The sequence below is a fragment of the Seriola aureovittata genome, chromosome 17 (assembly GCF_021018895.1).
Source record: "Seriola aureovittata isolate HTS-2021-v1 ecotype China chromosome 17, ASM2101889v1, whole genome shotgun sequence".
Taxonomy (NCBI): domain Eukaryota; kingdom Metazoa; phylum Chordata; class Actinopteri; order Carangiformes; family Carangidae; genus Seriola; species Seriola aureovittata.
Window position 1 is genome coordinate 8,954,553 of NC_079380.1, and position 15,771 is coordinate 8,970,323.

At 39.2% G+C, this 15,771-nt stretch overlaps 1 protein-coding gene across 1 annotated transcript in view; it reads right to left on the bottom strand.

Moving 5' to 3' along the window:
* Nucleotides 1-15,771, bottom strand: part of baiap3 (BAI1 associated protein 3) — a 39,492-nt gene that overhangs the window by 22,985 nt on the left and 736 nt on the right. The window contains exon 2 of the mRNA XM_056402247.1: nucleotides 5,465-5,607. Within this exon, the coding sequence (XP_056258222.1) occupies nucleotides 5,465-5,598 (134 nt within the window). The 5' untranslated portion in view covers nucleotides 5,599-5,607. The remainder of the gene's footprint in view (nucleotides 1-5,464; nucleotides 5,608-15,771) is intronic.

Consider the following 15,771-nt stretch of genomic DNA (forward strand, 5'->3'; position numbering starts at 1 on the left):
TCATGCAAATCCAGTTAATATTGATTTGATCTAAACAAAAAAAAAAAAAAAAAAAAAATGCTGATATCTTTTAACCTTTCTCTCTCACTCACACAGACACACACACACAGACACACACACACACACACACACAAGCACACACACGCCACCAGAATAACAAACTGATTTGATGTTGCTAGGAAACAGCCCCCCTTTTTTTCATCTACTCATTTTATTCTAATTCATTTTCTGAATTCATTCAAACACTCCAATTACGTTTTGCTGTCTGCAGAGTAAATCAGGAGGAAAACGTAAATAAAAACACGAACAGTGTGAACTCCCTCTTCTATCTGACCGATAATGTGTTTAAACATGACTAACTGGGAGTGTGAAGGTGACAGCGGCCCCTCACTTCAATATAAGATGGCAGTGCATACGTGGTAATTAATAGTGCAGACGTCGCTGTCGTGTGCAGCATGAAAGACAATGTGACGTCTGTATGCGTCTGACAAAATAAGATGATTTAAAAAAAAAAATCTGATTCATCACGGTTGTCGGTGCGTGATATCAGCCTGCAGCTCCTGTCACAATCGAGGGTGTCCTTGACAAGACCCCCCCCCCTTCAATAATACACGCACGACAGTTTGTTTTACTATAATTACACATTTGATTAAGCAACAGAACACTGCAGATGAAAAAGCTTCAGTGTGGAGATATGATCGCAACAGCTCTGATAGAATCTCTCCATTCAATAACTAGTGAAAGGAACACCGGTCTCTCAGCCACAAGCGCTGACACTCTGGCCTGGTGTGAAATTATTTCCAACTTGGGTCCTCATGGGTGCCTCACACTCGTCTCTCCCAGCTTACACTCCCTCCCCGTGTGGGTCAGTGGCTGACTGATGATTTAGCCCCATTTTAAAACAGGAAAAGGGAAGTTTTAACGCAAATGTCTTACACAACTCTTCGAGAAGGAAATGTATGAGCCTTGAGAAGCTGCTAAATGTTCATTGTCCTTTATTCAACAGTGCAGTAGGATAACACAGTGCTTTCTCTCAGTATTTGGTCTTATAGTGAATGTTAAGCCGTTATAGTGGCTATTACTCCCTCAAGGTTTAATGTGTATTAGATTTTTTTTTTAGAATGGATAAGGCTCTTGATATTTTCCTTATTGTCAACAAATCCTTTACCAAATCCAAAATCCAACAATGAACTGATCCTCCCAACAAGTATTGTATACTGTATGTACTGTATATCCAGAGCCAGATAGATGTTCAAATGTCCATCTTCCTGCTCCCTTTAAGCTGAGGAAGAAAACACGTGACATGCATGCTGCACAGTAAGTGTTGTATTTTCCACTTATGAAAGAAGTATTCACATCCGTCACTTAAGTAGCAATCATAGACCGTGGCCTGAGGTAGCGATAAAACAGTGTGGAATATTCTATACAACTTAAAGTCATTTATTCAAACTCTTGAGTAAAATTATTTTCAAACTACTATCAACAAAATATCTTTGAATATTCATATATCATATCATTGTATTACTAGTTTCAGTGCTTGTGTATGTAGTATTTTAATGCTTGGTATTTTGGTATAGCTAGATATCCTCAATATGCACTGGAACATGTGCATCACATTTTATAAGGTCCTAATGTGTTTCACCTGTAACATATGAATCATAGAAGTACAGATAGTCAGATAAAAGTGTACAATATTTAACTCTGAAATGTAGTAGAGGTATAAAGTAGCATCAATTGGAAATACTCAAGCATATTACAAGTAGCTGAGAACTGTAATGAAGAACAGTATTTGAGTAAATAAACTTCTTTCTATGACTGGTAGTTTATTGAGAGTAAATACCACATACACTGCTCTTGTATCCATAATACTCACTAAAGTACCAAAAATGAAAAATCCGCCACTGAAAATAGTCCCGAACAAATGCACAATTTACTACTGTTTGAGAAACGTCTGCTAAAAACCTGCAGTGCCCAGCTGTTTCAGGAAGTTACTGAGCCTGTTTTAACAAAAAAAAAAAAAAATCACATCATATATTCGTGAGCAATTTTTTAAGATTTTCACCTTCAGTAGGAATGAATGGGCTTGGGGCTGAGAGCAACAGACAGGGTAGCTAAATCAGGAAAATGCTAAAAGATGGACACACACGTTGGTTTTAGTCTTCTCAATGGAGGAAAAATACAGAATAACACCAGCCTTATCTTTATACCACTAATGACTGTAATTGCATGTGCATTTGGGATTTCCATTTAATGTCATTCCAAATTGATTGTTTTTCTGCATTAATTAAAAAATGAGAGCTTCACTACAGTGACACTGAGGAGTCAAATCCATTACTGATACTGCAGCGAGCTCATGATTCAACCCCCAGTGAAGTCAAGTGTGAAATATGAAGTCCACTGTTGTTGACAAAGATGGAATATAACACACTCTGACAGTTGTCTTGTGTATTTTCCACAGACTTAACACCCGACTCACATCGAGGTAAAAACATAATTTGCTCAAATGAGTTCAAGAGTTCACCTCCAGTGTGCCAGTCTCTGCTCAGGGAGCTCAGCTCTGACAGCCGACTGTACTACTGGGTCAACAACTGTGGACGGAGCAGCCCAAGTCTACACGGCCTCATTTGCAAATTCTCAATTAAAGTGAGAGTGCAGGCGGGTGAGCAGCAGTCTGAATGGATAACAAAGATCAACAGCCTGCCTCTAATGATGAGCGCTCTGGGTATGTGCACGACTGAGGCTCAGTGTGAGGGCTGTAGCACCAGGGAGCTGGCATGGGAAATGAGAAAGAGGTGCAATACTGACAGTTCAAATCACTCTTTAATGAAAAACAAAGACAGGGTCCTACTGGAGCAACTGCATTAAAAAAAATACAATTAAAATGATAAATCAATAAATCATACTGAGACAGCATTAATAACATGCATTAAATAAACATATACTGTATGAAAAATGTCCCCACAGGTGCTCTGCAGGTCTAGCATTGGCCTTTCAAATCCCAAACTGATCAGTGTTCAACACAGCATCGGAGGTTATCTTCCACGTTAAAAATAGACATGGTCGTCATTACAAGTATAAGTACACATTGTGGCAGCGGCCTGTGTTTATGTTGCTATAGAAACCTCAGGTTCATACTATTACTTTTGGCTTCAGATGAAGCTTCAAAACAAGACTGAAAAAAAAACAAACAAAAAAAACATATGATTGATTTTACCTGCGTCTGGAAAAACTCCAACAAAACCTTTAACAGAAAAAAAAAAGGTGTAAACCTTGGGAAAGATCAGGCAAGATCCAGATCAGGCTACAAAACCCACTGTCCACAAGTCCTGTTTATTCTCCCACGCTCAAGAGCAGAGTGCTGTCGAGCAAAGACCATGACATTAACCAGGACATTACACAAAAACAAAAAAGTGTAACAGAAAATAAAAAGAATAGAAGAACAAAAACTACTAATAAAATACATACAGTACATACAGCATACGATACACAATACATATGTACAGTACATATACACACATACATGTGTAGATACAAACATACATACATACATACATACAGTTCATATAGCATATGAGACATGAATACAAATACAAATACATACAGGCAGATATACAGTATGTATGCTTCATATGCACAAGAATTTACATGAACATAAAATAATCAAAAACAAATCAACAGAATTAATCAGTTGATTGTGGCAAAAGAGATTAACACTTAGTTTAAGAAGCATTGATTTACTGTGATATTTTCTCATTCTTAAAACATCAGTATGTCAACGTAAGTGATGTCTGATGTCTGAAAGTAACATCTGGAGAACTGTGAACATTTATTCATTTACAAATGCAGTCTGAAGATTTATTATTCATACAATTTATCTAAGAGGAGTAAATCTTTATATGCACAGCTGTCTGGACGGCACGTCTGGAAGATGACAACTAGGTTTGTCACATCTAGAGCTGCAGATAACAATTATTTTCATTAGAAGTGAGTCTGTCAGTTATTTTCTTCATTATTTGATTAATCGTTTCATAAAATATTTCCCCATGGGTTTGTCTGTACAAGCAGCGTATTACGACCCATAGTTACGTTTTATTGCTAGGCGACCTCTAGTGGCCGAAGTAATTATGACAGGAGCAAAGGAGAAAGTCAGGTGCTGTTATAATAAGAACATGTGTGTCATTACTTTATTACTTTATAAATAACTGAAACGATTTATCAGTCACATTATCGAACCAGCTGCAGATTCATTTTCTTTCATTTCATCAAGTTAGCATGGTAGCTACTCGGAGAAATTTAAGGTTTGTCTTTTATGGTGAGTCAGCCTGTATGAGGTTTGTCTCTTTGGTTCTTCCTGCTTTACATCTTCTTTTTGCTTTGCAAGTTACTGGAAGACGTCTTGCTGTATTTTTGATTTTGACACATATTACATATAATAAACACACACACACACATACACACACACACTCAACTGAAGCCCTGTAACCGTAACTTTGATGCATATTTCCATTCGCACGCTGAAACACACATAACCGTGTGTGAGGTGATTTGCTCTTCTGATGTGTGATGCAGGAAGACGTCTCTATCATTCAAGCAGCAGCGTGCTGCACCATGGTGCACTCATATGTTCAAGGAGACATGTGGACATGAGAACCATGCGGTGTAAACTGATATACAAGAAAGCAGCATTTACGTTCCCCTCAGATCCTGACTGTGCATGTAATAGTGAGGTTGATGTGTCCTTTGGGGGTGGGGGTGGGGCAGCTTGTGCATGGCCTCCTCACAGCAAGTCACAACTTTGGAATAAATGCCAACCACATTAAAACACTCTGTTGACAAGAAATGATGACCTGTGGCTTCAGCGGGACGGCCAGTGAAAAGTAAATGAATAACAGGCAAGAATTATTGCTTGTGGGCTCGAGCTTCCCTTTTTCGAAAGGCTGTCATTATATTTCTGAGCTGCGCCGACTGCAATTTAATTTCCTAATAAAAAAGACCCTCATTATTGAAGGTATTACTTGTCCTAAACGGCAACATATTCAATTAATATTAACTGTAGCTAGAGACTGTGTTTTTACAAATAGTAACATATTAACAAACAGGCTGCAAGGCTTTAATTTGAGCCTGACTAATTCAGTAGGTAATTTAAAAGTAAAAGCAGAAAGTACATCACAAACCTAGCTCTAATGTCAAAAGACACAAAGTTCAGGCTACACACTTCATCAGGCAAACAGTGAGCGGCAGCAAAGTATTTACAGACATGAATTAAACATGTTCATTTATATCAAATGAAACAGCACCAGGGACCAAATGTCCACACAATTCCATGAAAAGCCTTCATAATAACTGGAAACCAGTTGCACCAGTTACTTGTGTCTGAATGTGCTCTTTGACCCCATGAAGAGTAGCCATTCGCATTGTGACAACTAATGTGCATCCTATAATAAACAATAAAGCAGTGACTCACCTGCGTGGTAAGGGGTCGGGACAGTGTGTGAGGGGGCTGCTGGCGGTGGGAGGCGGTTCCCTCCGGCTCCGCAACGACTGGCTCCTCTGCACCTGCCGCAGCACACTGCTCTTCAGGTCCAGCAGCGTCGTCATGATGTTTCACTGCCGGAGCAAAGACGCAAAGAGCAAACAATCAAGGCTCCACCGTGAGACACTGATTGTCAGCGTTTGTGTGAAGTAGCAATTCACAAAGTTCTATTCTAGGAATGTGAATCAAAATACATTTAATTTCAGCTGCGGGATCATATTTCTATTACTGGCCGTTACAGTTGGTTAGGGGGATTTCTTTTGCTCTAATCAGCTGCCTAATCACCCCCACCCCCTCTCTTTTAAAATAATTATAGGTGTGTTCTATTTCTGCCTGAATCTGACTGATGCCGCGGGGTGTGCAATTTATCTTCCACCTTTTGAGTTCGGTCAGTTCACAGTCACTTGACCTTTATTTTTGGGGCCACACTTTGTACAAAATATGCAAATCAAGACGCCTTGCCAAGCTGAGAGCCGTAAGAGCTGCATAATAGCAATGTCACAGAAAACAGTTGTATCACTACAATAAAATGGCAAGAAAATGTTTCCTGAATGTCTTAATCACAGACCTGGAACCTATAAACAAAACTACGAGGACTATGTTGCGAAAACAGATCAGAGCAGGGAATATTAAGATGTAAAGAAGTCTGTAGGAAAAGTGTAGTGGAGTCTAGAAAAGAGTCTAATAGTGAAGAAAGATACTGGTGGTTTGTAAAAAGCACATTCAGTAATACTTTCTGTATCTACTTGTACAAGAAAAGCAACATCATAAGCTATAATGAAACTTTTTATTAACTGTTAATTATGTAATTTACACTTTCATCCTCTGATCGCAAACAATAAAGTTGTAACTGGTATTAATTGCAAAGCTGCAATGTTTCATTGAATAATTAGGATCATTTAGTGGCACAGAGACACAGAGAAGCCGGTGATGCACAAGAGTTCCTAACAGTGGATTTGGAAACTGTGGTTACTGGCTTTTAATCGTGGCTGGACATAAATATTCTTATTCAACAGATGATACAATGCACACTCCACATATGACGTCAACCTGGAAGCGGCGGAGAGCCTTCTGTGGTTCTCCATTACTGTTCGCCACCTCTAATGTTATTTTAAAACAACAACCGGAATGTTTTATCCAGACATTGAATCTGACAAAAAAAAGTAAAGTCACACTGGCTGGCCTGACACAGGTAATGTAGAAATCTACTTTAAGAAATGCTTCATCGTTTTTGGAACTATGCTTTTTCGCTTTCTTGCCTAGAGTTATTTCAATTTATCATGAAAAAACGTATTATTATTATATTATTTCTGAAAATAAGAACTTTTTGATGATGCTGGTTTTACTGATTCACCTGTGCCTAAAAGTGTGACAAATAAATGTCTCAAATAATAAATTATATATTTTCATCTCAGAAATATTAAAGCAATTCAGAGAGATATGGGAATACAGGCATTAAATTTAAGAAATATTACATAAAATCATTGCTTTCTTGCAGATGTTAACATGGGCCAGCTTTTCACTTTGATAAGGTTTAGCAGAATATTATCTGAGCATTTGCAGAGGAAGGTACACTTTGCTTAGCGTGACTGTGAAATATGAATTTAGAAAAATGAGCCCATCTGACGACCTCAGAGAGATTGGCAATGTGTTGCTAAGCGATTCGCTGAGACCAAGGAGGTCTTTCTCGGAGCCACTTGCCCATGAAGTGAGCTCTCATTTTGGCTTCATGGTGTCTTTAAAGTATAACTGAATGATATGACCTCATACCAATATTGTGCTCCGTCAGTGCTCCCCACAGAAAAGGGGAGAATGAAATGACCCAAAGATATTTAATGAAACTGCAGTTTCCCCAACGTAAAAAAGATACAGAAAAAAGGTAAAGAAAAAAGAAAAGCAAACTTTACAATTTACCAGGAGTAACAACATCAAATATGATTTTACATCAGCTCATTTTTGCCCATTAACCATAACCAGTCTCTAGGCACAGGAAGCCAAAATATAAACTGTCATTTAAAAGGTTTAATGGGAATACACTGTATTCAATGTGACAAATTTAAGTGCCACATAATTTGTGTGAATGTTATTTTTAAGTCTAATGGCCCTTTATGACTATTTTGTCGAAAGCCAGACACTGAACTTTATCATGTATCTGCAGTAGATACCCTTTATTAGAGTTAATCCTTTTAATCTCAACAGAAGGTTGGACGTCCATAAATATCTGTGCTTCAATATTGAAGTCAGTCACTAAACCCTCACAGGAACACTATACATTTATTAGCTGCAACAGTTTTAACATGACATTTTGAGCTGCGGTTGCAGCAAGAGTGTTTGGTTTCACTTCATATTCATTTCAAGTAAAAAAAAAAAAATAAATAAAAATCTGATTGCAAGGTCATTAATCGCATAAATGACAGTAGATTCTACAGGAAAACACTCAAGGATGCTCACACGTCTGCCTAGCAACCGAGGAAGAGAGTGAAGCTTATTGTCAAATCAAAGAATCTCCCTAACAGCATCCAATCACTTTTGTCCCTGCTTGTCCAGTTTACTGCATTTTAACTGTGAAGTTCTCATAAATGGGTCTGTGATGCTGGCTCCACCTGAATGACTGAGAGTCTTTGTGTGTCGACAGTGACGGAGGAAGAGACAGAGCAGTCAAAAAAAAGAAAAAAAAAGGACTGACAAGGACACAAGAGGGAGGGTTTGATTGATGGAGAAGTTGTTTCTGAGGACAGTCAGACAGACTCAGACAGTCAGACACTCCTTTCAAGAGTTGACAGCCAACGTCTGTACATCTGGGTGAAAAAAAAAAAAAAAAGCGATGAACCGTGGGCTGGGAGCTCGTCTGACTTTTCAACCAATAAAAGACACAATAGTCACTGTTATTAACAAACTGTAATAGAGGACAATTAGCTCCGTCTACTTGTGGAAAGAGATTCTGAGCTGATTTTACAAGCAATGTTGATTTATTTATTTATTTATTCTTATCATTTTTTTTTAAATAACGTTCCTTAAGGTTGCCCATTTTAAATGACAGCGCTAACACCAAATAGATCCAGAAAATTGAAACATATTGGCTGCTGTCATTCGGCCAATTGAACTGGGAGCAGCAAGCAGTCGGACTTTCCAGCTCGGAGTAAGCCAGGAACTCATGGTACGAGTTTGCCTCACCGGCTGAGCCAAAGAACAGTATGCTATCGATCCAGGAGGCTGACATCTGTTATCTACTTGGAGTATCCACACTTTACTCATTTAGACTCAAGTGTCGATACTCCTTCCCTGTCAGATATCATCAAAGTGTCATTTCCAACACGCCCCCAGTGAGGAACTGTAGGAATTTCTATTTCTACCTCACAGTGATTTCCTATACTTCCCAAAATGACAGTGATAACAGATGACAGGTGTCACTTTACTATTTTCGATCAAAGGAGGTGGAGGTGCATATAAATATTCAGCTATAGCCATATATACTGGTTTCTAATAATGTCCATGTACTAGGTTTAACTGAGACTCACATGAATCCATCAGTTTATTTAAAAAAAAAAAAGATTTATCTATTGAAATAAATATGAAGGGGGTGTGACACTTCATATTCAAAATCCCATTCCTGCATCCGGCGGCATCACCAGCGCTTAAATGATGTACAGATCTGTATTGAAATTTGATCCTGTGCTAATAAGCTGCTGTTACAGTAATCCAGATGTGTTGCATTTTGACTCTGTGAGTTTTTCAAAAGTATATCTGTGAAAGCTGTAACTAATGCCCTTAGTTTCACTGAGGTTGTGACCCTGTCTCATCATACTAAGACCACTGCAGTGGGCCTTCATACATCCACATGTATTGATCATGTACTCACTTACACCCCTGACCTATGTTCAAAAGCCGTCTCTGTACCCTTAGGATGAAGTGTCCATCATCTTATGCCTTTACAAAAGGAATTCTAGGATAAAGCAGCCCAGATCATTTCAGTCATACGCACATCTCAATCTTCATACTTTTATTAATGATAAGCATTAAGATCAACGGTCCAAGGGTTGCAAAGAATGAACTGTTCTAGCATCACGAACATAACGAGCAAAGTGGTTGAAAGTCTAGAGCTAGGAAAAATTATGCTCCATCGCTGGATGATGAGTTAAAATCTTTAATGGCTAAGCGTGACAATGCTGAACACATCAAATCAAATAATCCATCTGACAGGCTCACGCATCATAAACTGAGGAACACTGTCTCCAAAATGAGTAGATACAAAAATAAACTGTACTATCAACATAAACTGAGAAAGGCTTGTAACGAGAGCAAGAACACATGAGGGATTCTGATGAGAGAAAGCACTGATCCGCGTATACCGTGCATTTTATCTGAAGGGTGCATTGAAATTGACAATTATTTCAACAAATTCTGAGCAGAATTTAAGCTGAAGAATGAACGGTGGCTGATCCATCACTGTCACGGCCTCTAATCAAAAGGACACCTATTGTAGATAAACAGTTTTCTTGGAAACACATCTGTCTGTGAAGACTCGGCTCCTGGCCTCAGACCATTTAGATGCTAAATTACCTGAGAACTGCAGCAACATGTATAACTCCTCCGGTAAGTCACATTTTCAACAGATGCCAGTCGACTGGCACATTTCCCTGTCAGTGGAAGAAATCTAAAGTCATTCCCATCCCAAAAGACAGAAAAGAAAGCTGTAATGGGCTGCTCTCCGCTACAGATCTATAACAGCTTTTCACTTAATTGACCATAGAGTGTTATTCAAGTTATGTTTTTTCAACATCTGCGCTCTCTTGGATAAAATAAGTTATTAATTCAAAAGGCCTCAACGATTTTTATTACAATGGTTGTTTTTTCCCCCCCATCTCTGCCTCAGTCTTTTTTACAAGCCACCTTCCATTTATCTCGGATCAAGGAACCATGGTTATGTATTCTGGTGATTGTACACTGCGCTACTCTGCTGGCTCCACTGATGATATAACTGAAATCTTAAATAAGGAGATGAAAAAAAGTGGTAGGATTGGATGTGTAAAAACAACTTAAGGCTGAATTTATCCCAATCCAAATCCATGCTTTTTACAGATCCAGAGCCAGAGCCACTAAAGCTGTCACTGCAGGGTGTCCAACTGCAGCAAGTTAAAGAAAACAGGCTGCTGGATATCACTTTGGACAGCAGTCTCTCTTGGTCTCAGCATATCGATGTCTTCTGATCTTATGAACATCATCAGTGGTTCTAAAGTATTGTGTTGTTTATCAGGAGAACCATTATCTCTGGTAAACCTGGATGCTCCTGGGCTCAGCTTAAATGTACCGACCACAAACATGAACATTACACTAGGAATGCTGAGAGGTCGATTATGTCGTCCCTAACACAAATTACACAAAGAAAACTATTATCATATAATAATCATATACAGAGCTTCTTCAGACTGTTTCCTTTTTTACTAACCTACACTAAACACATCTCTAATCCAAACTGTTTCAAACTGCAAAATTCAGATATATATGATGTCATGACACCTCTCTCTCTCTCTCTCTCTCTCTCTCTCCCTTGTCCTCAAACCAACTGGTCGAGGCAGAAGGTCGCCCACCATTTGGCCGCTTCTGTTCAAGGTTTCTAGCTGTTCAAAGGGAGGTTTTCTTGCCACTGTTGCTAAGTGCTTGCTCATGGGGGAATCCTGTGTCCTCTGGAAATAATAGTGTAAAGAGCGCGGTGTAGACCTGCTCTATATGAAACGTGTCCTGAGATAACTTCTGTTATAATTTGGCGCTATAAAAAGAAAACTTGTATTGATCAGATTTGATTTGATCGATTTGAATTGGAACAATTTTTATATTCCTCTTGTAACCTTTGTTCTTTAATAACTGTTAATGTATAGAATTTGTTGGAACCTGAGAAGACTAGCAACTGCGTCACTGGATGGCAGTGGCTCAGATTTATTCTTGTATGCTTTTTGACTGCTCGAGCTTTTGCTCTGAGTGTCAGACTGAGTGTCAGAGTTGTTGATACTTCCTGCTGTCAATCTCCATTGGACCTGCACTGGAAATATGTCATAAACATGAAGGTATAATGGCTAAGTTTAGATACTCCACAGGAATAAAAAACAGCAGGGTAAACTGCAAAGAATGACTGTTTTTACCTGTGCCACTAAAAGACAGGGTCAGGTTTGTCCTCCTCATCGGACTCATTGTATGTTTGCTGATTTGCAAAAGATGTCAGACTTATCCCTAAATCTCTTTAACAGCAGAAACAAAAGTTTAAAGTACAAGACGTCTCCTAATTTTATGAGAATTGCTTATTAACATGTTTTGTACTTATGACATGTTCAGAAGTCCAATATAGTCTGTTCCAGCTGAGATGTTTTACAGGTGGAGTCTCAGAGAACTCACCTGTAAAACCAACCGGTAGCCATGTAGGCTGGAGGACTTTCTCATGTTACAGTGTTTCACTTGGATATATTGTATAAATATAGTTTATATGCTCTATTGGTGAAATAGCCTTGCATTAATCACTATGAAGAGGGGTGGCTGACTTTTTGGCCTAAAACATGAATTATATTCGTTCATGCAAAGCGCATATAAAATATGAAACATATAGTGGTTCCTTACTTGGTGTAATAACGATGCTATTGTGGTAATTTCTGTATTTTGTCACTTTTATCAAATGTGCAGATGCAGTTAGCCGCAGAAAAGGAAAGGGTCACCACTTCAATACGTTTCTACATATTTTGTTTTAATGAGACCTGAAGAAGAAAAAATGTGTGAAGGAAAAAATTGTTTATTTCTAAATGTATTATTATTATTATTATTATCATTATCATTATTATTATTATTATTATTATTATTATTATCATTTTTATCAGTGTTTAGTGGTTTGGTAGAGTTTTGAATCAGATATTTCCACCATTAGTCAGTTTTATTTTGGATCTGTTCTTTAGATGTGATGTCAGTACTGGAAAGTACAAATCCCCAGGTTTTCTGGTTGCCTGCTGAAACTGCACTGATGTGCATTTTGTCACTGAGCATCAGAGGCTACAGCTTTGTGAGGTGAGTTTGTTCACGGTTTATGCTCTGCTGGGCGACTTCTGTTTAACAGTGTTATGCTCCCTTCATGACATCGTTAAACGGCCGAGCTTCTAAAACACCTGAGGCAAAAACAGGACAACTGTTTTTAAACTTCAAACTATGGTGAAAAAAAAACAAAAAACCTGCTCAGGCATTAAATCATACCCACTACAGGCAGGCTGGTAAGTATGAAATGTTGACAGCCAACAGGCACCGCAGAGCAGCTGTCTCCCAGGTGAACTCATTTCAATTACAGGAGTGGTTGTCTCCCAACTGGATTTCGCTCTGTCTCAGCCGTCAAACGCATAGTGACAAAACGGGTCGACGTGCCACCGTCGGTGGGGCGCCGGCTGCCAAGGAAACACTGTCAAAGCCAGGCAAATGCCTTTTTCGCTACATTGGTGCCGAAGTCGTGCCAGGGAAACACTTGCTCACCAGTGTCTCTCTCCTGTGAGAGCCAATGAGCCCGGCAGCCAAAGGCGCCTTGCTGATAGGGATGGAGTGTCTCTATGGTAACAGCAGAGGAAAAGGAGCTGGTAAATACAGGTAAATGGAATTCTACAAAGGCTGAAAAAAGACCCTTGATGTTACGATGTGTGCACCTTAACGCAGCCAAACGTGGAGCGCATTAAACATACACACAGTTCATAGCAACAAATATAACCATCACAGCAGGTCAATCTGATCACTTCATCCCCTTTCACAACTGTGACAGAGACTATCTATAAAACAGCTGTAATCCAGGTGCATATAAAACAATTCCTCACCTATGCAGCCCCTCAATCTGCCAATGTCAGTCACAGTGTCAATCAGGTCAGTGTGACTGAAAAATCTTGACTAGTTCTCATTCCTTTCCTGTCTCCAAAGTACACATAAGGCAAAACACAGCTACAGATACAAGAGCCGATCTATAAAGCAACAGGGTTTACAATGTGTTCCACAGCCGTCGGTCATTAGCTGCTCCAAACACACTCAAAGATTAGTGTTTGTGCGCTCTTCAGTAACACACCTTTCTAAGTCATTAGTCTTTTTTGTTGCAGCGTTCTTCGCCAGGTGTCTGTTTGAGCGTGAAAGCTTCATCCTTTAGAGTGTTGACTGTTTCAAAGGGGTTGGGACAGACAGTGAGAGAAAGAGAGAGAGAAAGAGGGGTGGGGAGATTATAATTTTCCACATTTCCTTGTCTTACAATCAACGTAATTGGCAGGACGCATTTAATTCATTACATTCCTCCCGAGTCTCCAAAATGAAAGGGGAATATTAACCTTTAATGATGACACTGACAGTTTACGTAATTGAATCAAATGCACATTCTGACCTCCACATTCACCCGAACTTAATTTAACCACGTCAGCCTGAGGACATACGCATTCATATCATAACTCAAAGTAGATTATTCTGTGGCGTTACTGATGATACAAAACCACTGCCTTTAAGACCAAGAACCAAAAGCCTCATCAGTGGTCATCAGTGTTATTATGTGACTGGCCCTTAGGGGCACGTGGGCTAAATGGATCACACCACTGCCACTTCTTTGTCAAATCTTTAACAAGCTTTCCAATGGATTGGGTGTGAAAAAGTGAAGACATCACTGTGACCTATACTCTATGCACCTGTAGATAACGCATAATCTATAATCCAGCAAAGGAAAGTGCATCTAGTCGTCTGCTCCCAGAAGCTCCCAGGGTCCGTGTTGCCAAGGCACATAACAAGCACTCCGGCTTGGAAATTGATTGCCAGAGAAAAATCCCAGGAATTGACGGTTTGTGAGCTTTTGTCGAGGGGTGTCTCAGCCAAAGCCAAGCGGCAGGAAATCACTGACAGCCACGCACAAAATATAAAACTTAAACAATGGCACAAATCCATTGCTTATTATGCCACAGATAATACATCCTTTGTCACCCTGAAAACACTCACTCCAGCAGCAACACTACTGTCAAAAATAGCAGCCATTGAGTCTTTATGCAGAAGCCGTAATGCCACCTCCATAGTTTACGCAACAACATCACTCGGAATTTAGAAGACACTGTGCTACAATACAAGTGATGCTCTGAAGTCATACAACTGCTCACACATGCTATAATTAATGGCGTACTTCCGAACGGAAAAACTAAACACTATATTTGTGCAGCATTACCATAACCTTTTTATGATGCCTCTCTGACTGTACGGCAAGAGGAAAACACTGGGGGAGCTGTTTTTTTTTTTTTTTTTTTTTATAAACAGGTTTTTGAGTAATGACCCCTGATTCGCTGTATTATAATAATAAGAAATGATTAATGACCTATGGATTCATAATGATAAGTCTAAAGTGGAGTTATGACCTCCACCAGGCAGCTTCTTAAGGAAAGTAGAGGAAGACACACAGAGCCACAAACTGTGAACATAACAAGCAAAGATGCTTTCTGTTTTGTTCTGCACACGTCAACCACAGCGTCTTTTCTAGTAGGCTGCAGTTTTATGCAGTTGATTAATAATGAAACATAATCCTTTTTATTTCCCTTTTAATCTGCCGCACATGTAATCATTGTCAATATTAAAGCGCAGGTAAATTACAGGCTTGCGGTCACTGGTGTGTGTGTGTGTGAGAGAGAGAGAGCGAGAGAGAGAGAGAGAGAGAGAGAGAGAGAGAGAGAACCACAAGCATCTCCACAGCACAAGATTGATTTATACAGTATGAAGCTCGGCACATATTGTGTATGTGTACAACCACATCAAGATCAAGAGATCCTAAACCTTCCTTTATTTTCATGAGAGATGCAACTTATTTTGGGAAACCTGTAGATCAGAATAAAACACTGCCTCTAATTCAAGTCCAGAGGTTGGCATTCAAGACCTTTGTGTCCAGGCTCATGAGTAAAATCGCACATCTTCAGTGGCAACTTCATGTTTTATCTTTATCCGATGTGATGCTGCTGCTGCTGCTGTGTGTTTTGATTCTTGATGGGTGTGGGGCGTTGCTAGCTTTTGAAATAAGCAGAGTAATTTGCTATGTGACAAGGGCATTGAGAAAAAAACAAAAAACACACACAAATGATAAAACAATGAGTCAACTTCTTCAGAAAAACCACACAACCTTGTCCATTGTCAGAGTTTTAGTGAAAACCTACATTATGTAACATTCCTCTGAAAAGGATTTCCAGAATGTGTGTCAGCCTGGTCTGCCTACATGCTGGTTT